At 43.1% G+C, this 26394-nt stretch overlaps 1 protein-coding gene across 2 annotated transcripts in view; it reads right to left on the bottom strand.

The window, feature by feature from the left end:
• Positions 1-1509: 1509 nt before the first annotated feature.
• The window catches only part of LOC311289228 (uncharacterized protein), a 213321-nt gene continuing 188436 nt past the window's right edge, over positions 1510-26394 (bottom strand). The window contains exons 1-4 of one of the 2 annotated variants that reach the window (XM_084407065.1): positions 3367-3878; positions 3142-3192; positions 2629-2760; positions 1510-2000 (exon numbers count right to left, since the gene is read on the bottom strand). In XM_084407065.1, the coding sequence (XP_084263191.1) occupies positions 1699-2000; positions 2629-2760; positions 3142-3192; positions 3367-3847 (966 nt within the window). In that variant the 5' untranslated portion in view covers positions 3848-3878 and the 3' untranslated portion in view covers positions 1510-1698. Of the gene's footprint in view, positions 2001-2628; positions 2761-3141; positions 3193-3366; positions 3879-26394 lie in introns of those variants that run through there. The other variant, XM_084407064.1, reaches the window with a different exon arrangement.

The following is a 26394-nucleotide window of genomic DNA, read 5'->3' as shown; positions in this document are numbered from 1 at the left end:
CTTTACGAAGAAATGACTTTCCCCTCAACTGTATCATAAGTATCATTATAATGTAATTAACGTATTAGACACTAACGACATCTTGTGGTCAAAACATGGAAGAACCCGCCTTTCTCTCTGAGACGACCCAGCCATTTTTAGCCTATTTCATATAATAAATCCAAATAAAAAATACTTTTTTACATTTTTACTTAAAAATGTTTATTAAATCAGTCTCTTTATAGGGGATGAAAACATTGTTAATAGCAAAATCCATCTTGTGAAACGTATCGTAAAATACAACATGTAATAAATAAACACTGGGAAAGTCATTTAAAAAGCAGTTGTTTTCCACGGTAGGTGCATTACACTATTTTACTGTAATTGTAGTTGACTAATAGGGGCACAAACACATTTATACATATTTCTTTCATCAAATAAACATTAGAAAGTACTGCTCTGAAACTATTTGTGCTGAGAAGACCACTATATAATGACGTAAAAGTTGATGATGATGCCAAAAAGATTTGCATGTGCAGGGTAAGATTTGTGGAAGTGTACGTAAGATTGTAAATTAAATTTAAATTCATATTTATGTTTATGTCGTTAGCGTAAAGCTGCAGTTTCACAATACATGAATTACACTTATAGTACAGTACAAAACAACAGTAAATGTTGCAAATCTTTTTTCTTACGCTTGAAACACAATTTACAATTTTACACCTGCCATTTTATAATCTTTTAACATACCATACCAACATTTTACATATGATTCCCCCTCCAGAGGACTAATTGTTGATTAAACATGATGAATGTATTTATGATTATTAATGTCCTGCATTAAACACTTTCATTTAATCTATAAACAGTACTATTATTATTGTTGTTATTATTATTGTATATATATATATATATCAGTGGCGGCTGCTGGTCTTTCAAAGAGGGGAAGCTCATTTTCGGCCTACATCATAAAAATTGTCTATTTATTTAAACGTAAATTCAACGTTCCTTTTCAGGAAAATGCTCTGTGACCCTGTCGTACCAACTCTTCAGCTCAGTCTTTTCCAGTGACTTGACCAGTGTCCTCTCAATGGCCAGCAGAGTTAAATATAATAAAGGTATAAATAATAATATAATATAGTATAATAATACTACTACTAATAATATATATTTTTTATTATCTTAATAATTATTTTTTTATTATTACTACTAATAATAAAAAGATATAATAAGTAATAATATAATAAATGTATAATTGTTTGAAATGTATTATGAAAACAGAAGCCCGGAGTCCGGGCCAGCCCACTCCTCATTCACCCCCAGAGACGCTGAGCGTCCGTGGACGGGACATAATCACAGCATTTATCCAATGACCCTCCAGTTTCGAAGCACTGAAAAAACTGTTCAAAGCAGCCCCACTGAAGTCAATGGACGCTGGGCTTCAACAGGGAAATGCACTGTGGCGCTACGGGAATGTATGAGAAGGAAATCGAGTCAGCCGACCTGCTATACGTAGCTGATTCTGAACGAACTCGTCTTTGAGATGAACGTTTTCTAACGCATTTTTAGTCAATAAAATGTTAACACAATAGTACATATTTGACCATTCATTTTTTTTACATTATAGGGGAAGCCGAGCTTCCCTAACAGTCTTAAAGAAATCCCCACTGATATATAAATCATCTTAAATCATACGCTGAAGGTTCAGAATTATTGGAATCACATTCTGCAAAGCTCCTGTTCTCTTAAGGGAAAAAGCAGGAAACCACTGAAAGTGCTGTGGTTATTCTCGCTATCATATATCCTCGTGTTAGGCCAAAGTCTCACATAGACGACATCTCCAACTTCCAGGATCAACACAACTCCATTCGAGGAGTTTAACACATTCTGAGCTTGATGACCATATGCCGAAACCACACGCTCTCCATTCTTAAAAATGGATGCAGCTGATACAGTTGGTCCATGACTCAATACAGAGATTCTGAACATGTACGCTCCTTTCAGTGGGGCTGTGAAAACACCTAAATCAAATAACAAGAGATACAGAATCAGATGTTTCCTGTATGATTGCTTTATTATCAAGCACACTGTGTAATATTTTCAAAAGATGGCAGATCATTTCAGGCTGGTTACATGACAACAATGTACAAAAAATTGACAAGTTTTTTCTTTGGATTTTTCACGGACAGATGTTGTCAAAACAATCCCCATTAACACGGATTTGTGGAAACTACTTGAAACGCTGTATTCTGCTGCCTGGCCAGTAGGTGGCAACATCACTTTTGTAAAGAAACACCACGCACCTTTAGACTATCACGAATAACGCATGACATCACAGTTTTCACAAATTCACGTTTTTGTTGTTTGCACGGAGACGATAATGGTATTGTTTCCAAAAACGTGCACTTTGAAGCCCAATTTCAAACATTTGCATTTTCAGTCCCCAAATGAATGAACGTGTGAATGAATGGCCAAAGCGCATAAACCTGAATCACATACAAATCTTTACGTGTTTAATTGAAACCGGTGTCGTGTAAACAGCCCGTTATTCTCTAATACACATTACACAACTGCAGAGAGGTCTGAATGGAGCAGAAGGGTTTTCATTACTATAAACTGAGTTTTATGACTCATTTAATTGATCATTACCTGTAACTGGGTTGTAGGCGTTCCCTATGTTTGTGAAGACGTTCCTGTAGGTTAGTGTGAATTCAGTGGTAAAAGGACCAATATATCCACTGCCAGATTGCATCAGTGCAGCTGAAAAAGCTATTTCTCTTTCTGTTATTGAAAAACATTAGAAATATTGTGATATATTACTCTATTGCGCTGAGAATGTACAGGTGAAACTCGAAAAATTTGAATATTGTGCAAAAGTTTGTGTATTTCAGTAATTAAAATTAAAAGGTGAAACTAATATATTTAGTATATGTAACTATATACATATGCATGATTATACTGTTCAGATGGCTGACATTTCTGTATTTAAAATCCTTTTTTTTATTGTTTTCATTTAAAATTCAAATTTTCTGAGATTTTGAATTTGGGGTTTTCATAAGCTGTAAGCCATTATCATCAAAATTATAACTTTTGCAGATATTCTAATTTTTTCGAGTTTCACCTGTATAGACTGAATTTAACATCATTCAAGCACACTTTCACCTCTATTTTCCTTTCTCAACTCCACTTGACCCAGAGTAAGATTTGATATTTCTGTGAAGAAATAAAGATTCTGTTAAATGACATTCACACTGATTATTGTAATAGATAACACAATTTACACAGTATACATTAAATTTTACACTAACATTTACACTATGCATCGTATTGCATTGGTGCTTTACTTTGAGGATCATTGATAAAAGAATGAATGTTTTGGTGAGATACCGTCATTTTTCTTGTTCAGCTCTTCTAGGATAACATCATTTTTCTTGTTCAGCTCTTCTAGGATAACATCATTTTTCTTGTTCAGCTCTTCCAGGATAAACGTCTGTTGTTCCCTCAGTTGCGTCTCTAAAGCTCTGATGTTCACTTTCTGCTCTGTAACGGTGGCGGTCAGTTCTCTGTTGATGGTTTTCTGCTCTGTAACTGTGCTGGTCAGTTCTCTGATGTTCACTTTCTGCTCTGAAACGGTGGCGGTCAGTTCTCTCAGCGCTGCATGGATGTCAGTGAAGAACAGATGGTAGTTTTGTTGGCTGTCAGTTGAAGCTTCATCTCTCAAAGTGTCTGTTTGAGGTGGATTCTGTCTTCCGTCCTCAGATCTGAGCTGTTGACTGATCTCATTCTCATTGAGTCCTCCATCTACCTGATGCTGTACGACACACACAAAGGTTTCCAACAGCAGCAGTAAACATACTAAACCCTTCATTCTTCACTGATGTTTGTTTCCAGCTCTTGCTCTGTCATCCTCACAGCCTCTCATGTTCCTTTATAGTGTCCTGATTTACTGTCTTTTGTACATGATTTACATTGCTTCAGATAAAAATGTAGTTCAAGTTAATTGTTAATCATAATCAAAGGGATGTTCCGGGTTCAGTGGATGTTTATCTCTATTCACAACATTTGTGGCACTATGTTGATCTCAACAGAAAATAACTTTGACTATATATATAATAACTTATATATATATATATATATATTTATTTATTATAATTATTATTTTATTTTTTTAATAAGATCAGTGGAGGGATAATCACAGAAGCACACACCTCCGGTCGTTGAATGGTTAAAATCTCACACTTTAATAGTATTTATCAGCACCTAACAAAATAAAAAAGGCTTTGACTGTGAGGAATGATTACCTCAAAATGTACATCCATATGCAAGTTTGAGTGACTTTATTTAAATTAAATATATTAGCTATTATCACATGCCCGTGATTATGCTGACCTCTGGTATATTTCTGGCCTCTGATATAGATGGTCACATGACAGGTTTATCAGATTTATGTTGACAAAATGTTGCTGATGGATCAACTTGTTGAATCCACAAAATTCCTTTAAATGTCTTTCTTTCCTTGCTGCTACTATACAACATATACATATCATTTGAATGACATGTATTACATGTATAAAACATTAAATGTAATTATTAACCTGATTTACAACTTTTCATGTACAAGAATGCCCTAGATTTTGGGTTTCCCAGTAACTGGTTTACAATAACTTGTTTTATGGTACAATAATGTGAGCTGTTGTTTTGTGGTGTGAACTTTGATCTTAACACCTTTAACCTTATTATTTATTATTACACAGTTCTGTGGAATACTTGATTCTGATTGGTCAATCGCACCATCCAGCGGTATGTTATTCCCAGATAACAATCGCTGAAAACAGAAACACAGGCTCATCCAGGTTACTGAAGTCAGCAGTGCTATACGCTTGCTAGGAACAGTTTTTCTTTGTCGAAGTTTTGCATTTGGTAATCTTATAAAATATTAAAACTTAGTCAAATCAAAATTTTGTGTACAGTTATTTAATTATGCCATCCAGTATCATGGACTCGCTCTATCGTTTCATACTAACGAAGCCGCTGCCAATCTGAAATCAATGTCACTTATCTCCATAATTATTTATGTGGTGAACTGCTGTGTAATAAGTAATATGACTGTGTACCGTATCTCTTAAATGTCTGTCTAGTTTGAACTTGCCGCTTTGCAACTGCTCTCTCCGTGAAGCCTTGCGTTTAAAGACCTATTATAATATTTCAACTCAGATCAATATTTCAAGTAGCCGTGTAATAAGTGGGATAATGTACATTCAGCCGGTGGTTCTCTCAAAATAAACCCCCTTCAGTTTGATGGAAGACCTCATGTACATCACCTTGTTGGGGGTTTATTCTCAGGTTAGGTAAAGTCAGTCAAGTCTTGCTGTCACAGACACTCATTGTTAGGGGCGGTTTACTTGACACCATTTTCAGCAAAAAATGTATGCATTTGGGGTGTTTGTTTACATGACAACAGCGTTTTGGTGATCGAGAGAGGCCCCTCGTGACGTCAGATCCAATGGGGGCGCTTCGCGCCTACTGCGTCACGTCCCGCCTAAACGGGCGTGGCTTGGGCCTATAAATACAGCTCGACAGGCTGATAGAATCTGATTTTTCATCTCTTCAGCGAAGCTCTCGCATCGCTGGATCCTGAGAGGAAGAAGCCGCACCGTTAGAGAAAGCCTTCTGCGGGAAGAGCCTTTGCATCTGAAGCTGCTGGTCGACAACTCGTCGCCTTCAGTCGCCGTTCCTGCTACGCTATCCAGTGTATTATATCCTTTTTCTCTGCTAGTGTGTGTTCGCCGCTGCAACTCACACTCTCATTCTAAAAGAGCGAGCGTCTTTTTAAAGATGCCTCATACCTCCTGTGGCTTGTGTCGAGCCCCACTCAGCGACGGGGACCGCCATGTCATCTGCGTTTCCTTCCTGGGTGAGAATCACGCACCTCTCGCGCTCGCTGACGGCTGCTGCCCTGACTGCGAGCTGATGCCCATGGTGACTCTGAGGACTCGCCTGGCATCTTTCGCCGAGACTGCACCTCCGCCCGCTGCGGTGCCGCGCCGTAAAAAGCACCGTGCTCAGCGGGTCCCGGAACATCCTCCAACCCGCAAAAGCTTGCCGGTTCGCCCGCCAGCTTCGCCGCGGTGCAGAAAACATCACAGGCCATGAAACACTTCCTGCCTAAGCGCTCCAGCTCCGCAGCAGGCCGCTCAAAACAGCCGTCTGCTCGAAGCTCCCAGCCGCAGCCTCCGCCCGCCGCCGCTTCTCAGCGTCGACAGGCCCGGGGACCCAAGACCACGCTTTCGCTCTGTTGGCCTTCGCCCCCCTCCACGTGGGCCCCGGCCTAAGATTGTGATAAAGCCCGAGGCCCCAAAGTCTTCCTAGCCCGCCTAGGAAAACGACGGTGTTCAAGTCCTGCTGCGGCCAGACTTCCACCAAAACTTCTCGCTCGTTCAGTTCCAGAAAATGCGACTGTTCCAGTGTATTTTGCAGAAAACAAGCCGGTACCACAGCCCGTTTGCCTGCACACAAACGCCGTTTTTACGGCGACCCAGATAAATCTCATAAAGAGTGTAATTTCTGGTATTCCGACCACGGTCGATGGTGTTATGAGTGTAGTAAAAATGCCCACGGCCCAGTGTTCATTCCAACACACAAGCACAGCCCGCCACATTCCAGGGCTCGCACACATAAAATGCGCATTAAATGTAGTGAATGTGCCCAGGACCCAGTGCCCACAAACACTACACACTGCTCTGAAATCTTGGAGAGCGACCGACTGGTACCGGTCAGGTGTAAGCCTGGGGACTTCCTCGAGTGTGAAGGTGGTGTCTACGGACGCCTCCACCTTGGGATGGGGAGCGCTGCTCGAGGGCAGACCGTTCTTCGGCCAGTGGTCAGAACGGGAAAAGCTTCTACACATAAACTGCTTGGAGATGATGGCAGTCGACAAAGCGCTGAGGCGCTTTTGTCCCCAGATAAAAGGACACCACGTCTTGGTCCGTTCGGACAACATGTCGGTGGTGGCCTATATAAATCACCAAGGAGGTATCAGGTCCGGAAACCTTTACAGGCTGACGGAGCGCCTCCTGGTCTGGGCTCAGCACAATCTGCGCTCGTTGAGAGCAGCGCACGTGCCAGGCCACCTGAATATGGGACCAGACAGACTGTCCAGAAACAATGTTCCGGCAGGAAAATGGTCTCTACACCCGCAGACAGTCCAACTGCTGTGGAAGACATTTGGCAGAGCGAAGGTAGACCTGTTTGCGTCTCAGGAAAACGCTCACTGTCCAGAGTTTTTCTCCAAGAGCAGGGATGCGCTGGCCCACATCTGGGCCCGTTGCCCGCTCTATGCTTTCCCACCCCGTCACGCTCCTACCTCAGGTATTAGAGCAAATCAGGGAAAAGGAATGCTCAGTGCTACTTGTGGCTCCGTTCTGGAAGAACCAGGCTTGGTTCCCAGTTCTGATACAGCTGACAAGCACTGTCCCATGGCCGATACCAGTGAGGAGGGACCTCCTCTCTCAGGACGCGAGCTTCCTTTGCCCAGTCAGGGCATTAAGGGCATATGTGTCTCGCTCGACTGTCTTCAGACAGACGGAGCAGCTCTTTGTTTCGTTCAGCGGACATTCTAAGGGACTAGCTGCGTCGAAACAGAGTCTATCCAGGTGGATAGTGGATGCTATAGCGCTGGCTTACACTTCTAAGGGCCTGCAGTGCCCGTTAGGTGTCAGAGCGCACTCCACAAGAGGCATGGCCTCGTCGTGGGCTTGGTCTAGTGGGATTGCCTTGCAAGATATCTGTATGGCGGCAGGCTGGGCCTCCCCGTCTACATTTATAAGGTTTTATAACCTAGAGGTTCCCGCCTTGCAGGCTAAGCTGCTTTCGGTCTAATAAATCAGTATTGTCTGGCCCCGATGCTATCGGCTCAGAATACTGAAACTGCTTGAGCGCCGCTCGCTTATCGATTAAATAACTCTATGGGCAGTGTGTAAGACCCATAATATTCATCAGTCCAGGCCGAGTTTTTCGCCCTGACTGTGTGGAACACTATTGATATAATTTTCTACTTATAGGACACTACTTATTACGGGAATGATGCTGTTCTAGCCCCTCCTTCCCGGACTCTCTGCGAGTCACTGGTGATCATGCACTGTATGAGCCCCGGGCACCTGCCCTTGGGACTTTGGTGTTGGATCTCAGCACGCACGGCGTTTTACACTGTGTTCCCCTAGCGTAAGATATTACGCAGTACGAGAGACCTCTCGTAAGAGAACGTACTCGGTTACTAACGTAACCTCGGTTCTCTCTAGAAGAGGGAACGAGTACTGCGTATCTTTGCCGTGCCTGCAACACGCTCTGGTTCGCTTCGGCGATGATAAACCAGATTCTATCAGCCTGTCAAGCTGTATTTATAGGCCCAAGCCACGCCCGTTTCGGCGGGGGGGCCTCTCTCGATAGGCTGCTGCAGTTGCCGCAGGGCAGCCAATAGGCGCGCGAGCCGTCTTTCTGCATGCTGCGTAAGATATTATTATTTCCCCCCTAGCGTAAGATATTACGCAGTACTCGTTCCCTCTTCTAGAGAGAACCGAGGTTACGTTAGTAACCGAGTACGTTTTTTTTCGCTATTTTCATCTTCTGGGTTCAAAATCTTCATCGTTTCCACGTCACAGGCTGTCACAGGCTCCAATGAGAAGACACTTTCTCTTAATTATTCATGACACCATGTGGATCTTTCCAATGACAGACATGTCAAACTGTGATATCGCGTAGTAGATGAGAGAGGTAATGATGGGATGCTCGTTTGTTTTCGTGTTGCAAAAAAACGCGTCTCTGTAGGCAGCCTAGGCTCTGAGATCTGCACACAAAAACAATTGGTTTCACCACCACTCAAAACCCCCCAAAAAAGTGTTCCAACCAATCAATGACAGGGTGGGTGTTGTGAGGTTTTGCAAAACCTCACCCTCTCAGATGCCGAAAAGCTGGTTCATGCCTTTGTCTCCTCTAGACTGGACTACTGCAACGCAGTTCTCATTGGGATTCCTAAAAAGAGTCTGCAGAGGCTTCAGTACATCCAAAACTCTGCAGCTAGGATCCTGATGAGAGTGTGGAAACATGAGCATATTACCCCCATTCTTCACTCACTCCACTGGCTTCCCATCCCCACCAGGATTGAGTACAAGGTTTCCCTCCTCACACATCAATGCATCCATGGACATGCCCCCCCCCTACCTCAAAGAACTTATCAACCCACAAAACACAACCCGTTCCCTCCGTTCCACTCACTCAAACCTCCTCCACATACCCAGAACCAGACTCAGGACAATGGGAGATAGGGCCTTTTGTACTGCTGCCCCACATCTGTGGAATGCCCTCCCTGACTCCTTGAGGGCACCTCAGTCCACTAGAGATGCGCGGTTGGCGGTTACAGCCGCGGACTCCGCGGATAAACCGCGGATTGGGCGGATGACGTGACGAAAAATAATATTTTAATTAAATTCGGGCGGGTGGCGGGCGGTTGAACCAATCAAATGAAAAATATATGTATACACAAATCAACGGATGGCGGGCGGGTGCGGTTTTGAAAATTGGTCAAAAACGTTGGTGCGGCTGGATGGCGGACGGATGATGATTTTTGTGATGCGGTTGCGGATGAAATAATAGCCCATCCGCGCATCTCTACAGTCCACTGACTGTTTTAAAAAAGGCCTTAAGACATTTCTTTTTAGCAAAGCTTTTGGTTCTTTTTTTAAAGAACTGCTTATCTTTTTTGTTTTTAACCTGTAGCACTTTGAGATCTCTGATGAAAAGTGCGTTATAAATAAAATGTATTATTATTATTATTATTATTATTATTATTATCTCTTTGACCTAGCATACACATAACACATTATCAACTTCTATAATTCAATTTTAGGCTGCATAGATTAGGTCAGCCGGAACCGCGAACACTTCCCATAAATTCTGATGTACTTGTTACATCATAAGTAGACTGGCATCTATGCTAATATTAGTCTCTCTGTTTATCCTGAGGTTTACCGCAGTCCGCCGGATCCAGTCCGTATCCAGATCTGATGAAGGACCTGCGCCTGGACACGATGATAACACAGTCCTGAAGTGTCAACTAGTCTCTCCCCTGTGAAGGGCTCCTTCCGTTCCCTTTACCTCTGTTTAAATAAAACGTTGTCAAAATTATTCCAGTTCACATGGATACGCGGAAGCGACAAAAAAAAATATTGTATTATGAATTTTTAAGGCCAGAAAAATAATTTGGTGAGGTCAATTTGTAAAGAAAGACTACACGCCTGCGCACATATATATTTGAACGTGCATACCTATAGACTAAACACGCAATACACGTGTTCCCTGTTACCGTAATTTCCGGACTATAAGCCGCAACTTTTTTCCCACGCTTTGAACCTCACGGCTTAAACAATGATGCGGCTAATTTATGGATTTTTCCTGCTTTCAAAAATGTAAAAAAAAAAAAAACACATTCTGTGACGTGCTCAGTTTTTTGCCGGCATGAAGCTTTCATTAGACCAATGAAATTGCCGAATGGGTTAAGGTCAAACAACTTTTTAGTTTACTGTTTAGATTAAATCAAGCGCGCTCAAACTTCCTATCATTCTGATTACGGTAGTCATTTTGTCACCCTCATCATGGCAAAGACACGGAGAAATGCATATGATGCAGCTTTCAAGTTGAAGGTGATTGATCTGGCTATTGGAAAAGGAAATAGAGCTGCTGCACGGGAGCTTGGTCTTAATGAGTCGATGATAAGACGTTGGAAACAGCAGCGTGAGGAATTGACTCAGTGCAAAAAGACAACTAAAGCTTTCAGAGGGAAGAAAAGCAGATGGCCCGAACTAGAAAATGAGCTCGAAGACTGGGTCAACACACAGAGAGCAGACGGCCGAGGTGTTTCAACTGTGCAGATCCAACTGAAAGCCAAAACAATCGCCACCGCAATGAAGTTTGAGGATTTTAGAGGTGGACCATCGTGGTGTCTCAGATTTATGAGACGTAAAGGCTTGTCCATTAGGGTACGGACGAGTCTGTTTCAGCAGCTCCCTCCCGACTACGAGGAAAAAGTTTCAAACTTCCACAAATTCACTGATGCAAAGATAGCGGAGCATTCCATTGGCCCGCACGACATCATAAATATGAATGAGGTTCCTCTGACGTTTGACCTGCCTCTCACTCGGACTGTCAACAGGAAAGGCGAATCATCCGTCACGCTGAAAACAACTGGGCATGAAAAAACGCACTTCACCTGTGTTCTGAGCTGCACGGCATCGTGAGAAAAGCTTCCACCGATGGTGATTTTTAAACGCACGACGATGCCAAAAGAAAAATTCCAGAGAGGAATTGTTGTGAAAGTCAACAAGAAAGGATGGATGACGGAAAGCCTAATGCATGAATGGCATACGGAGTGTTACGGCAAGCGACCGGGAGGAACAAGGCATTGCTCGTTTTGGACAGCATTAGGGCCCACATAACAGATTCGGTGAAAGAAGCCATCAAGAGGACAAACTCAATTCCAGCTGTGATTCCTGGGGGCACAACAAAGTATTTGCAGCCACTCGAGATCAGTGTAAATCGTGCATTTAAGGTGGCGCTCCGTGTTCAGTGGGAGGCTTGGATGACAAGTGGGGAGAAATCCTTCACTAAAACAGGCCGCATGCGAAGAGCAACTTATGGTCAAGTCTGCCAGTGGGTCCTGACAGCGTGGAGCATTGACAAAAAATCCACTATCATCAACGGGTTTCAAAAGGCTGGACTGCTGCGTGTTGAAGAGGGCAGCACGAGCTCAGCGGGGGATTTGCCTCCGGATGAAAGTGACGAGAGCGACAATGAAAACGATCCAATATCGGATGAAGCAATTCTGAGGCTATTCAACTCCGACACCGAAGGAGATGACTTCAGTGGTTTCAGTGCACAGGAGGAGGAAGATAGTGACCAATGACTTTCTTGGTAGGCTACGGTTTACTGCTAATTTTTATTTTTTTGTTACAAGCCGTGTTGTTAAAGCCTATTTATTTTTGTTACAAGCCGTGTTGTTAAAGCCTATTTATTTTTGTTACAAGTCGTGTTTTGTTAAAGCCTGTGTAAAGTTAATTTGTTTCAATGTACCGGTAGGCACCTGCGGCTTATAGACATGTGTGGCTTATTTATGTTCAAAATAATAATTTTTTTTAAATTCAGTGGGTGCGGCTTATATTCAGGTGCACTCAATAGTCCGGAAATTATGGTACTTAAATTTCGGTACTATACGGTTATCCGGACCACACGTGACCACGCGTAAATAATTTATCCGGACCACATGTGACCACACGTAAATAATTTATCCGGACCACATGTGACCACACGTAAATAATTTACGGATAACCGTATAGTACCTAAATTTCCTATTATCACTGTAGCTACTTTGAAACAATCTATATTGTTAAAAGCGCTGTATAAATGAACTTGACTTGACTTGACTTAATTATCTGAAAGTGTTTCTCCCGAACTTTGTTTACAAAACATAATTTTACGAGTTCACGCTTACATATAATTAAAAAGAGTAAAGTTTATGCGTATTTGCCGTGCTGTCCGGGGGGGGAGGGCTCCGAGCTCGGAACCTGAACCCATAGTACTCCGCCAAAAAGCAAATGAGCTTGTTAATGAAAATCTGCTTGTGTATTACAGGTGCTGTGAGAGAGTCATGCCTCCTGTGCCGTCACTGATGACAACAGTGTAAAGCATGCAAAACGGTGGTTCAGCCTGGCAGCAGAAAGAGGAAACTCAAGGAGCCGTCCCACTGGCAGCATCCTGACCCAACAGAAGCCTGTTTTGAAATGTGTTCGTTTTGATTTAGTAAAATGTTTTTCATTAAATAAAACTGTACAATTTATGATTGCATTTAATTTTTCATTGAGCTGTTTTTATAGTTTTATTTTTACTGGTTAAAAAGGATGAATTTAGATTTTCAAGTTTTTAATGATTTGTCTTACTAATATTAATAGAGCAATCTAATGTTGGTCACTTAGGGTGTATTCACACCTGACTTGTTTGGTTCGATTGAATCGAACTCAAGTTCGTTTCCCCCCTTGGTGCGGATCTTTTGGGCAGGTGTGAATACAGCAATCGCACTGCGGACCAAACAACCGAACCGAGACCCAGCTGAAGAGGTGGTCTCGGTACGGTTCCAAACGAACTCTGGTACGGTTCGTTTAAGGTGTGAACATGAACCGACCCAATTGCAAAAAGCACTCCGCCTTTTTTGACAGGGTCAGATTTTTACTATGTAATTTGGGGTGATGAAATGCCTACAGGCTACATTAATCTGTCATCCGTCTGGACCACCTGCCACACATTTCGGCACGCATGTGATTCGCGGATTAACTACTTTAACCATCATAGAGTGAAAGTTTATCATTTGGACGTGTTCAAACAATTTTAAACGCAAAAGAGGTGGAAATCGGGACTCACTCGCTACCCGAAGTGCGTACACGCACGCAGAGAGAGAGAGAGAGAGAGAGAGGGGTGCGTTTCAGACAGCGCTCGAACATCGAATTGATTCCTCTTTTGCGTTTCCTTGCCCTTGAATGGACACACATGCACACAAAAAAACTCGTCTAACCGTCTCGGCAAGTATTTTCTCGGTAATATGTCATAGTTGATGTTTGTAAAAAAAATAATAAAATCGGTCCATGCATTCGGCCTTAAAGTGACAGCCGACACCCAATATTCCTACTGTTGTCTGTGTCATTTTTAATATTAATAAAATAACAAAATACAACTTTAAGAAAGGTAAAACTATATTTAATTTCTTCAGTGAACAAATAGTGTTATTTTACATTTAGGCTTAATAATCTCTGTAGCCTAAATACTACTGTTAGACTTTGTAACTTTGTCATTTAGTATTTTTCTCTGCTTGTAATTTGTGTATTTGTTCTTATTTTATTACTGACTGTTCACTTGTTTTTAATAATGTTTGAACTTTATCAGTTAAGAGTCTGCTCTCTCCGCCAGAACCGTCTTGCAGCACATCTTCGTCTTCGCAAAATCCAAATTACAACATCCTATAGATGACATTGTGTCATATGATGCTCATTAGTTTCTTCATATTGCGTTTGCAGAGAACAACACCAAATCAGTAAAAGAACAAATATTGCATTACTAAATATCTTCATGCTGAGTCTGTTTTTGCACTTCCTGCTTTTCCCTGCTTGAGAATTCCTGTCCAATGAATGGATGACCTTAGCACACGTGTGGTTTTGTTTACAAATTTTGGTTCACTTGCAAAAAGAGCAGTGTGAAAGCGAACCGTACCAAAAAAAAAAAAAAAAATCAACATTGTATTTGGTCCGGACCAAAGCAAGTGAACTATCGGACTTTCCTGGTGTGAATACACACTTAGATTTTAAATATTTCTGTAGCTAGTTTGGACAGATTACTAGTTTTGAAGGTAACCAGACTGAATGACCCACTAAATTAACGGGATAGATAGATGGATACATATATAGGTAGATAGATAGATAGATAGATAGATAGATAGATAGATAGATAGATAGAGACAGAATGATAAAGTACAACAGAACAATAGATAGATAAGAAATGCTTTGAGAACCTGGTGAGGATTTACATAATCTCTAACCTCCCACCCACGCTTCACATACACCAGTTTGCTTACAGAGCAAATAGGTGTACTGAGGACGCCATAGCCACAACTCTCCACACTGCTCTGACTCATCTAGAGCAGCGGGGGAGCTACGCTAGGCTGCTGATTGTGGACTTTGGCTCTGCTCATACTTCCTCACAGACTGTTTACTAAACTGGTAAATCTGGGTCAATCTCACTCAATCTGCTGCTGGATTAAGGACTTCCTGTCAGATCGCTCCCACACTCTAAAAACTGCTGGGTTAAAAAATAACCCAACCTTAACCACACCGCTGGGTCACTATTGGACAGAACACGCGCTGGGTTGGTTTGACCCAAGTGCTGGGTTTTACCATTTAACCCATATTTCTAGGTCATTCATTTGACCCAACCAGTGGGTGAAATTAACCCTCTTGCTGGGTTAAGTCTTACTCATGTGCTGGGTTATTTCTTGTCTCATTGCCTTAATAAAATTAGTAACAAATATTTGTTATATTACGAATGTATTATAATTATTATCTCTGTAATACAATAAAGCAGAGAGGCCACTGTATATGTGATTTCAATCTCATTTTTATTTATTTTTATTTTATACATTTCTTTAATACTTTTCTTTATCGAATACAAATGTTAATCAATGTCAAAGGTCTGACATGTCCCCCTCGTCTCATCCCTGATGCACAGAATGTGCAGCAATTCTCCAGTCATCTCATTTTGTAAATATTCAACCATGTTGGTCCTCACCTGTTGATTACACAAGTCAAGTCAAGGACATCTTTATTTATATAGCGCTTTTTACAATACAGATTGTATCAAAGCAGCTTCACAGTGATACTGTAACATGAAAATAATACAACAAAGTTTGTTTCTAGAAGAAAATTGTGTCATCGTCCACCTTAAGGCAAATCAATAATATTGTTGAATATTAAATGTCCCCAACTAAGCAAGCCAAAAGCCAAGGCGACAGTGGCAAGGAACAAAAACTCCATCAGTGACAGAACGGAGAAAAAAACCTTGGGAGAAGGCTCAGTCGTTCAGTTCTCCTCTGGCCATCGAGCGAACAGTGCATAATTATGATTCAGGCAGCATTACAGGTCAGAGGTCAGATTGAATAAGAACATTCAGAATATTTATCCAGTTCCATCTGATTGGAAGTCGGAGTCATCACACCGGTATGGAGACGAGTTTGTTGAGGATCAGTCATGTCGATGAGGCCTTCACAGGGCTGATGAGGCTGGCACTTAAGGGATGCGTCATGGATGGGTCCAGGCGCAGGTCCACCTTCTGATCTGGATACGGCCCGGATCCAGCTGACTTCAGTAAACTTTAGAATGAACAGAAAGACAAACATTAGCATAGATGCCATTATTCGTATTAAATATGAGTACATCAGGTGTTATAGGAAAGTGTCCCTGGTTCCGGCTGACCTATGCAGCCTTATAATCATTTAACTGATTTGAATAATAGAAATGTATAATGTTCTATATGAATGCCAGGTAAAAGAGATGCGTTTTAGTCTAGATTTAAACTGATAGAGTGTGTCTGCTTCCCGGACAATCACTTAGAGTGTTGCAATAAAACTGACATGCAAGTTAAGCTTTTTTTGTGGAAGTATCAATTTATTATTGAATATGCAATACAAATTATTGCAAACATTACCAAATGACCAAATGTGAAAAATAAACAAAATGTGTAGGCCTATTCAGTATTTGCAAACTGAATTATAGTAATAGTAATAAAAGAGTAATTTGGACAAATATTATCAACATTAAGGCATTAAAATAATAATGTTGATAGTGTTAACATTAAAACTCACAAACCCACAAATCTGCTCGTTAATCTCCTGACTGGCAGCGCTGATGATCGCCTCGTTTAGATGTTACACAATAAAATGAAAGATGACATGCATGGTGATAGGGTAGGCTATCATGTAAGTTTACATTTTTTAAGTTTTAAATATTGACGATCATTCGTTCAACTAAGCGGGTATAATTTTCTTCTCAAAACTGGCGCCTGTCCATTTATTTCTCCTTTCCTCAGTCGCTGTTTATAAAGATTGCAAGTCATACATTTACAAAAAAAACTAGGCTATATCAAACTCTTGAAAGCCTTTTTTTTTCCCAGAAACGATGGTTCGAGACATTACAGAAGACACATGCAGACTGTGCTGGAACTTACCTCAGTCACTTCTTCTGACGAGTATTTCTAAAACTACGCCAGCAGACTTTTCACTCACAACTCACTAGCTAGCCTACATTAGAGCTCATTTCCCGCTGATTTTACGTGCCAGCCCTGTGAGGGAAACTGCGCGTATGGATTTCATACAAAACGCTTTTCTCACTTTTAAATACGCAACGTCCACAATGAATAGGCCTACGATAATTACATGATGAATTTAGAATTTAAACTGCATATTTCAAAAAGGCTGCATATATAGCTGGTTTAATTTCAACTAAGGATTTAACGATGCGGCATTTTGTCAAAAATTCTAACCGGCTAGCTGTGGATATCTAAATGTTTCACAGAATAAATACGTTACCCCTCACACTTCAAAGACTGTATGTTGAACAGTGAAATTAGCTTGCTGCTACCACCACAACTTATTAAAAATATAGGTAAACATTCATATTAACTTACCATAAAACACTGCCTGCTCTGAGTGGCTTGCTCCTCGAGTCAGAAGTGAAGAATCCAGAAAGTTCCGCAAAGAATGGAAAAAAGTAACCAGTTGCTGGGTCAAAATAACCCAACCAGCGGTTTATTTGTGAATGACCCCCTTACAACTCATTTGACCCAGCATGAGCAACCCAATAATATGTTTACAGTACCCCAAACAACCCAACTTTTTGACCCAGCACAATCAACCCAACAATTTGTTTACAGAAACAACCCAGCATTTTTTTGAGTGCAGAGGGTGAGAGTAGGCCCCCACATCTCATCAGCTCTCAGTCTCAGCACTGGCTCCCCACAGGGCTGTGTGCTGAGCCCCCTGCTCTACACCCTGTACACCCACCCACGACTGCACCCCTGTCCACTCCAGAAATAGCATCATTAAATTTGCGGATGACACCACCGTAGTGGGGCTCATCTCTAGGGGAGATGAGTCCGCTTATCGGGATGAGGTGGAGCGGCTTTACAGGAAGAATAATACTGATATTCAGCCCCTTTTCATCGGCGGGGAATGTGTGGAGAGGGTCCCGGACTTCCGGTTACACATAGAGGAGGACCTAACCTGGAGCACTAACATCACAGTATTGGTTAAGAAGGCACAGCAGAGACTTTACTTCCTGAGGATTCTTAGGAAGAACCACTTAATCCAAAAAGTGCTTATGTCCTTCTACCGCTGCACCATAGAGAGCATACTGACTTATTGTATCTGTGTGTGGTTCACGAGCTGCACAGAGACAGAGAGGAAAGCGCTCCAGAGGGTCATCACCACCGCCCAGAAGATTATTGGCTGCCCTCTCATCTCTCTGAAGGATCTTTATAGTTCCCGCTGTCTCAAAAAAGCACAGAACATACTAAAGGATCCATCTCACCCCCGGACATTTTCTGTTTGAACTGCTGCCCTCTGGGAGACGTTACAGGACAATGAAGACACGAACAAATAGATTAAAAAACTGTTTTTATCCAAAAGCGATAGCAGTACTAAACACGATTTAAAATGCAGTATTAGGAGATGTATCGTGTATTGATCTGTTGTGTATGGGTGATATGATGTGTTTTATTCTCTTTAGAATTCTATTTATTTATTTTTATTTTATTTGTATATTATATTTGTACTTAATGTTGCACTGATTAGATTGCATCCAATTTTGTTGTACAGTACATGTATAATGACAATAAAGATTCTATTCTATTCTATTCTACTCTAAATATATTGATGGATAGATAGAGATAGAACAACAGAACAATAGATAAATAAGAAATATTAGATATAGAACAACATAACAATAGATAAATAGATACAGAATGATAGAGACAGAACATCAGAACAATGGATATGCAGTATATACAGTATAGATTAGAAATAGATAGATAGATAGAACAACATAACAATAGGTATGTCACCGGGTGACATAGAAGGAACTTTGGGAGCGGAACGAGTTGCCCTGGGGGGAGACTTCCGGTGCGACACCAGGCCGGTTCCGGCGGCCTGTCATGGCCGACCGTGTTGACAAGCGGCAGCTGCAGCGGCTAATCAAGCAGCCATTGGAGCGCATGTCTCCAACGGGGGATTTAAAAGCGGCGTTTTGAAGAGGCAGAGCGGTCGCGATCAGGCAGAAGGCGAGAGAGAGCCTTCTTTTCTTGTTTATATAAATGTATTCATGCATTTGTTTACAGATTGATTATTTGTGTATGTAATGTCCATTTATGTAATGGCCAATGCTTTGGCAATACTGTAAAAGTCATGCCAATAAAGCTCAATTGAATTGAGAGAGAGAGAGAGACAGAGAGAGACCGAGAGAGAGAGAGACCGAGAGACAGACATGGGACCAAGTCACACATGTGCAAGTCTCAAGTAAGTCTCAAGTCTTAACCTTCAAGTCTCAAGTAAGTCCCAAGTATTTTTTTCTTGGGCAAGTCAAGTCAAGTCAAGTCACAGGCTATGTCAAGTCAAGTCAAGTCCTGTTGTAGGTCAAGTCAAGTCCAAGTCAAGTCACCTTATTATTTTAATTTTATCTGCAGAATCTGATCTTAATAAAGTGAAAAGACAAGATATCAGTTACTGCCAGTAAATTACAATAATTTGGATTTGCATTGTAAATACTCATGTTCAGTAAAATACATAATGGGATCAAACAAAATTGTAACTTCATAAAATTATTTATTTTTCACTTCTGCCACAGTGTTTGAAATGTTTTAAATTTTCAACATTGAGTCCATAAAACAAATAACAGCTTAACATCTAACAGACTCCTCTCTGAACACCTCCTTCTCTATCTCTCAAACACAGTTTACGTACAACATTAAACTTTGTTACATTTCTCCTCTCTCTCTCTCTCACACACACACACACACACACACACACATTCTTGCTCTCTTTCACTCACTCACTCACTCACACACACACACTCTCTCTCTCTCAGACACACACACACACACACACACACACACACACACACTCTCTCTCTCTCTCTCACACACACACACACACACACACACACACACACACACACACACACTTTCTCTCTCTCTCTCTCTCTCTCTCTCACACACACACACACACACACACACACACACACACTCACTCACTCCCTCACTCTCTCACACACTCTCTCTCTCTCTCTCTCTCTCTCTCTCTCTCTCTCTCTCTCTTGCGTTTTTTTTTTTGACGGCCTGCTTAAGCCTCTGTTATACTCCAGTTTGGACGCGTACACGACAGAGCAGTGCACAGCTCGGACGCGGACTACTTGTATTTATACTTTCTGCTGAGGTCCGCTCGGTGAAAGCGTTCAACGCATGCGCAGTAGGTCGGCTTGCGCTGTTAAGCCTAGTGACCGCGCATACTTGACAGCGCAGTCATAAAAAATGGGAGGCACGCGGATGTCCGCAAGGAGCCTGATTAACACTCAAGTCATTCAAGTCATCGTGTCTCAAGTCAAGTCAAGTCCCGAGTCTTCAACTTCCAAGTCCGAGTCAAGTCTCAAGTATTTTATTTTTTGTCAAGTCAAGTCACAAGTCATAAAAACAGCGACTCGAGTCGACTCGAGTCCAAGTCACCAAGTCACAAGTCCCCATGTCTGCCGAGAGACGTTTAAAATTCTTTACTCAATCAAAAATTACATTACACACTCAACAGTAATACAATAAATGTTCAAAAGTATTCACCAAACAAATGATAAAGAGTTTTCTTCACAAAACACAAACAAACCGCTATTTACACACCATTTGTTCATAAATTCACGGTAGTTTAAAAGAATATATATTCTACCCTTATTCTTGATTCAACAAGTGCTGTAAACAGAGTTAAAACTTTAACAATTCTTCCTTCCAGAGCAAGTCTGCAACTCTTCCACATAGCTAATTTTGCTTGCCCAAGTATAAAATTAGCAACAGTACAGCGATCCTTGTTCACTTTAGAATACCTACAGCCATAAATAAAAAGTACTTTGTTAAACTCAAAACCCAGCCCATCAATAATTCTTTCCAGCAATGCCAAAAGTGGCACTAACCTTGGACATCCAATAAAAACATGAAAAACCGTTTCATGACTATTACAGGCATGACATAAGGGCAGAACATTCAAGTTGAGTTTGGACACAAAAGCATTAGTGGCTATCACACAATGTAATATTCTCCATTGCAAATCACCTGAACGTTTTGGAAGAGGACTTTTATAAAAGAGCCTGTGTAGTGAATGTGAAAGACATAATTCACCTTTGTTATTAAGTGTAGTTCTGTACACTGTTTTTCTGCATAACTGTTCAGGGATCGCGGTCCCTTTAAGATGTTGGGAAGGCGTGATTACAGAGGACGCGGTTCAGCGCCATTCTTCCGTGGTTTTGTTTACCTTGAAAAATAAACGACACACGCATTCGTGTGCTCAAAGTGAGAAGTTGTCTCTTGCAAATTACTGCAATTTCCACACTGGTGACCCCGACATTAGTCTGCTGGACGTATCCAGAGACACGACGCGATCATGACCGCGAACGCTGTCACCCTCAAACTCCCCGAATTCTGGGAATCGTCAGCATCTGCATGGTTCGCCCAGACGGAAGCGCAGTTCGCGCTGCGTGAGATCACCGCGGATACGACCAAATATTACTACGTTGTGTCTGCTCTCGGAAATTCAACAGCATCCAGGGTGGTTAGCCTTCTTACAAATCCTCCCGAAAACGAGAAGTATACAGCACTTAACTCTTCGGAGTCTTGGGCTATTTTGGCCGTTTTTGAGTACTTTTTTTATTTTTTTATTTTGCGACATAAACAAATGTTTACCATACCAATGTTTGGTATTGTTTTTTTCAGCACAACATCACCTATATGAACAGACAATTATTTTTTCACTTTTATGTACTGTATCAACATACTGGACCCAAAATCACACAAAAAACACAAAATCCGAATAGAAAAATTATAGTTTTTTTACTACAAAAAACACAAACATGCTCAATGAAGCATTTTAAAAGGTTTAAAATGTAAACACAAGTTGTAAATGTCAACATATACAGGTAAAATTCAGATATAATCAAGCTATATACAAAAAAAATATGATTTACAAAAAAAAAGCGAGTGTAGCCATAGGCTTTTTTTCCTCTTTTTAGCTTTGCCACTTTTTAAAAGTTTATGCACACAATTATACAGAGAGCTATATTTAAGGCCTTGCATTCCCAGAGTATGAGGGTTCCCACTTAGTGCAAATACAACATAAAAAAGGTAAAATTTAGATAAAATCTAACTAAGCAAAAAGCAGGTGTGGCAATAGGCGTTTTTTTCTTTTCTTTTTTGCTTAGAAACTCTACAAAACACTTCATGTACAATTACACAGACAGCTACATTACAGGGCTTTCCTTCCTTGAGTAAGAGGGGTTCCTAAAAAGTGCAAATATACTATACAAAAGGTAAAATGAACACAAAATCAAACTATACATACAACTATTTACAACGAATATCAGGTGAGTTTTTTTTTTTTATCTGTGCCACTCCTCAAAACAGTTTCTGTCAACAATGAGACCAAAGACATTCGCTTCATTTTCCTTCCACAAAAAACTACCTAAACTACCTAAACTATCTACACTACTCCTAAACTACTCTCAAAATCTATTCAAACTTTTCCAAAAACTAGCAATAATATCTCTCTCTCTCTCTCTCTTTCTATATATATGTCTCTCTGTCTACTCCGTCAATCTCCTGACTCCCGCGGGCGCCTTTCAATTTCACTTCTTTGCTCAGTTGGCTCCTCCTCCACTCCCTAAAATGTGCAGCCTGAAGATCTGAGTCAGCAGATTCACACATTTTTCTCCGTTTTGTTTTATGACAAAAACCGACGAAGTTATGAGAATAAATGCAACGCCTGTCACATCCCATCTTGCGTTCCTTTACGAACGCGTCAATATTTAAAAAAAAAAAATTATATAAAGTTTAAATTATCATATCTCCGTTTTTACTTGGTCTATCAACACAAAACAAAAAGTAAAATAGAGTTTCAAGCCAGCACTTTCGACAGAAGTGGACAGCAGCGCTCAACGTGACTTTGTTTTTATGCTTCGACGTCTTAAACTGGTCATGTGATTTGATCATGCCGGCGTGATCGGCGACTCGGAAGAGTTAAAACCCACCTGTTGAAAACGTTTGAACTGTCGGACACTGAGAGAGCCAGCAGGCTTTTCTCACTTCAAGGACTGGGTGACAGCAAACCGTCCGAGCTCATGGACCGTATGCTGGATCTTTTGGGCGAACACAGACCTGACTTTCTTTTCATCCAGCTTTTCCTGCGTCAGCTGCCTTCCCAAGTGAGAGCTGCATTAGCCAACACCACAATCACTGACTGTCGTAAACTAGCTGAAGAGGCTGATAAATTTTTCCTGGCGAGTCAGGGACATTGTGTGGCCGCGTTTTCCCCTGCACATATTTCTTCAGTGACACAGGACGACTCCACACTTATTGCTGCGACTACTTCTCGTCGGCAGCAGTTTTCTGGCACCCAACAGCTCTCTGGATTGTGTTTCTATCATGCAAAGTTTGGAACCAAGGCCAACAAATGCCGTCCACCATGCAGTTTCAGTGTTTCGGGAAATGCCAGGGCCGGCGCTCAGTAGTGGCCATGAGTGTCGGCCGAGTAGGCAGGCTGCTTTTCATCCGCGATAGCATCTCCGGTCGCCGTTTTCTGTGCGACACGGGAGCACAAAGGAGCGTTCTGCCTGCATCCCGTTTGGACATGGTGACCGACAGCCACGGCCCCCCTATGGAAGCTGCGAACGGTAGCCCCATCCGCACATATGGAACAAGGTATGTCGAACTGTGCTTCGGAGGACAGCAGTTCGGTTGGGACTTTGTTACTGCAAAGGTTGCCGTTCCCCTCCTCGGCGCCGATTTTTTGTGTGCACATGGACTGTTGGTAGATGTTAAGAACTGCCGTCTGATTGATGCTGTCACGTTTTGTTCTTATACGTGCACGCTCAGCGAGGCTGACCCCATCCGACTGTCTAACATGCTCTCAGCTTCCGATGACTTCCACCGTCTACTGGCCAGTTTCCCAGCCCTCACTCAGCCCACTTTCTCTGCATCTACTGTGAAGCATGGTGTGGAGCACCATCTTGCCACTGCTGGTCCACCCGTTTACGCCCGCGCTCGGCGCCTCGACCCGACCAAGCTTGCCGTTGCAAAGGCTGAGTTTGCAAACATGGAACGCCTGGGCATAATACGCCGATCCGACAGCCCATGGGCATCACCCCTCCACATTGTCCCCAAACCTGGTGGCGGCTGGCGCCCGTGTGGCGACTACCGGCGGCTTAATGAGGCAACGGCACCTGATCGATACCCAGTCCCGAACATACAAGATTTTTCAGCACACCTGGCTGGCAAGGTAATTTTTTCCAAGGTGGACCTCGTCCGGGGATATCATCAGGTGCCGGTACACCCACGGGACATTCCCAAAACAGCAGTAATCACGCCGTTTGGTCTGTTTGAGTTCCTACGCATGCCGATCGGCCTTAAAAACGCCGCCCAGTCTTTCCAGCGCCTCATGGACTCTGTTTTGCGGGACCTGCCTTTCCTTTTTGTGTACTTGGATGACATCCTGGTAGCAAGCACATCCAAGTCTCAGCACCTGGCACACCTCCAAACCCTTTTTGAGCGGATTAGCCACCATGGACTAATTGTCAACCCCGCCAAGTGCCAGTTTGGTCTCTCCACCATCGACTTCCTAGGACACAGAGTCACTAAGGACGGGGCAGTTCCTCTCCCATCAAAGGTGGAGGCAGTCATGCAGTTCCCACGCCCACCCACTGTCAAATCCCTGCAGGAGTTCCTCGGCATGGTAAATTTTTATCACCGCTTCATCCCTCAGCTCATGGGGCCTTTGCACGAGGCCCTGAAGGGTAAACCCAAACACGCTGTGGACTGGACTGAGAGCAGAGTCAAGGCTTTTGATGCCACTAAAACAGCACTAGCGAACTCCACCATGCTGGCGCATCCTTCTGCGACAGCCCCCATTGCCATCACCTCGGACGCCTCGGATTACGCTGTCGGCGCTGTTTACGAGCAGTGGGTGGGCGGGGCCTGGCAGCCGCTGGCTTTCTTTAGCCGTCAGCTGCGCCCTTGTGAGCGGAAGTACAGCACTTTCGACCGGGAGCTGCTGGGTCTCTACCTCGCCATTAGACACTTTCGTTCCCTGCTAGAAGGCCGACACTTCACTGCTTTTGTGGACCACAAGCCGCTGACTTTTGCCATGGCCAAGGTGGCTGAGCCGTGGTCTGCCCGCCAGCAACGGCATCTGTCTTACATTTCCGAGTTCACCACGGACTTGCAGCACGTTGCCGGTAAGAGCAACCACGTGGCGGACTGCCTATCACGGGCCGTGGCAGGGGCAGTCCATCTTGGTTTAGATTACAACCACATGGCCGCGACTCAGACCACAGACCCAGACGTGCAACATCTGAAAAACTCTACCACTGGACTGCAGATTGAGGACGTGGTTTTTGCCGATGCCGGCACAACGCTCCTGTGTGACATCTCCACAGGTAGTCCACGGCCAATCGTTCCCTCAGGGTTGAGACGACAAGTGTTTGATGCCATCCACGGTCTCTCCCACCCAGGTGCGAAAGCTTCACAGAGACTTGTTGCAGCTAAATTTGTTTAGCACGGCCTCAAGAAGGACGTTAGGGACTGGGCTAACACCTGTGTTGAGTGCCAACGGGCCAAAGTACACCGCCACACTAAAGCCCCATTAGAATCATTCCCGGTTCCTGAGAGGCGTTTTGACCATGTAAACGTGGACCTGGTTGGTCCTCTGCCCTGCTCTCAGGGTTTCACATATTTGTTAACCATGGTTGACAGGACAACCCGCTGGCCTGAGGCTGTGCCACTGACATCTGTGACGTCTGTCGAGATGACTCGGGCATTTATTGGCACCTGGATTGCCCGTTTTGGTACCCCTTCGGACATTTCCTCTGACCGAGGTGCGCAATTCACGTCTGAGCTTTGGGACGCTGTCGCACAGAGCCTCGGAGTGAAACTCCACCGCACGACTGCATATCACCCGCAGGCTAACGGACTCTGTGAACGTTTTCATAGGTCGATGAAGGCTTCCCTGCGTGCCAGCCTCAAAGACAGCAACTGGGTCGACAAGCTCCCGTGGGTGATGCTGGGCATCAGGACTGCACCAAAGGAGGACCTTCAGTCCTCATCCGCGGAACTTGTTTACGGTCAGCCGCTGCGAGTGCCAGGGGATTTTGTCCCTAACACCACCGTTCCCTGGTCTGCTTCTCTCCAGCTGTCTACTCTACTGGATAATGCGAGGCTTTTTGCACCCATCCCCACTTCCCGTCACAGCCTCCCTCAGTCACACATCCCCGCAGGACTTCAAACAGCCGACTATGTTTTCATTCGCCACGATGCCCACAGGGGACCACTACGCCCACCCTACGAGGGCCCATTCCGGGTTCTGGAGGCAGGGGACAAACACTTTGTGGTGGACAGGGGTGGCAAACCGGAGCGACTCTCCATCGACCGCCTTAAACCGGCTCATTTGGACGTGGCTAGGCCCATTGACCTGGCCCAGCCCCCACGACGCGGACGGCCTCCTGCTCTACCCCCACCCTGTGCTCCCATCCCACTCAA

The sequence above is a fragment of the Rutilus rutilus genome (assembly GCF_951802725.1).
Source record: "Rutilus rutilus genome assembly, chromosome: 4".
Taxonomy (NCBI): domain Eukaryota; kingdom Metazoa; phylum Chordata; class Actinopteri; order Cypriniformes; family Leuciscidae; genus Rutilus; species Rutilus rutilus.
Note: the sequence above shows the minus strand (reverse complement) of the source record. Positions and strands in the feature narration are given on the sequence as shown.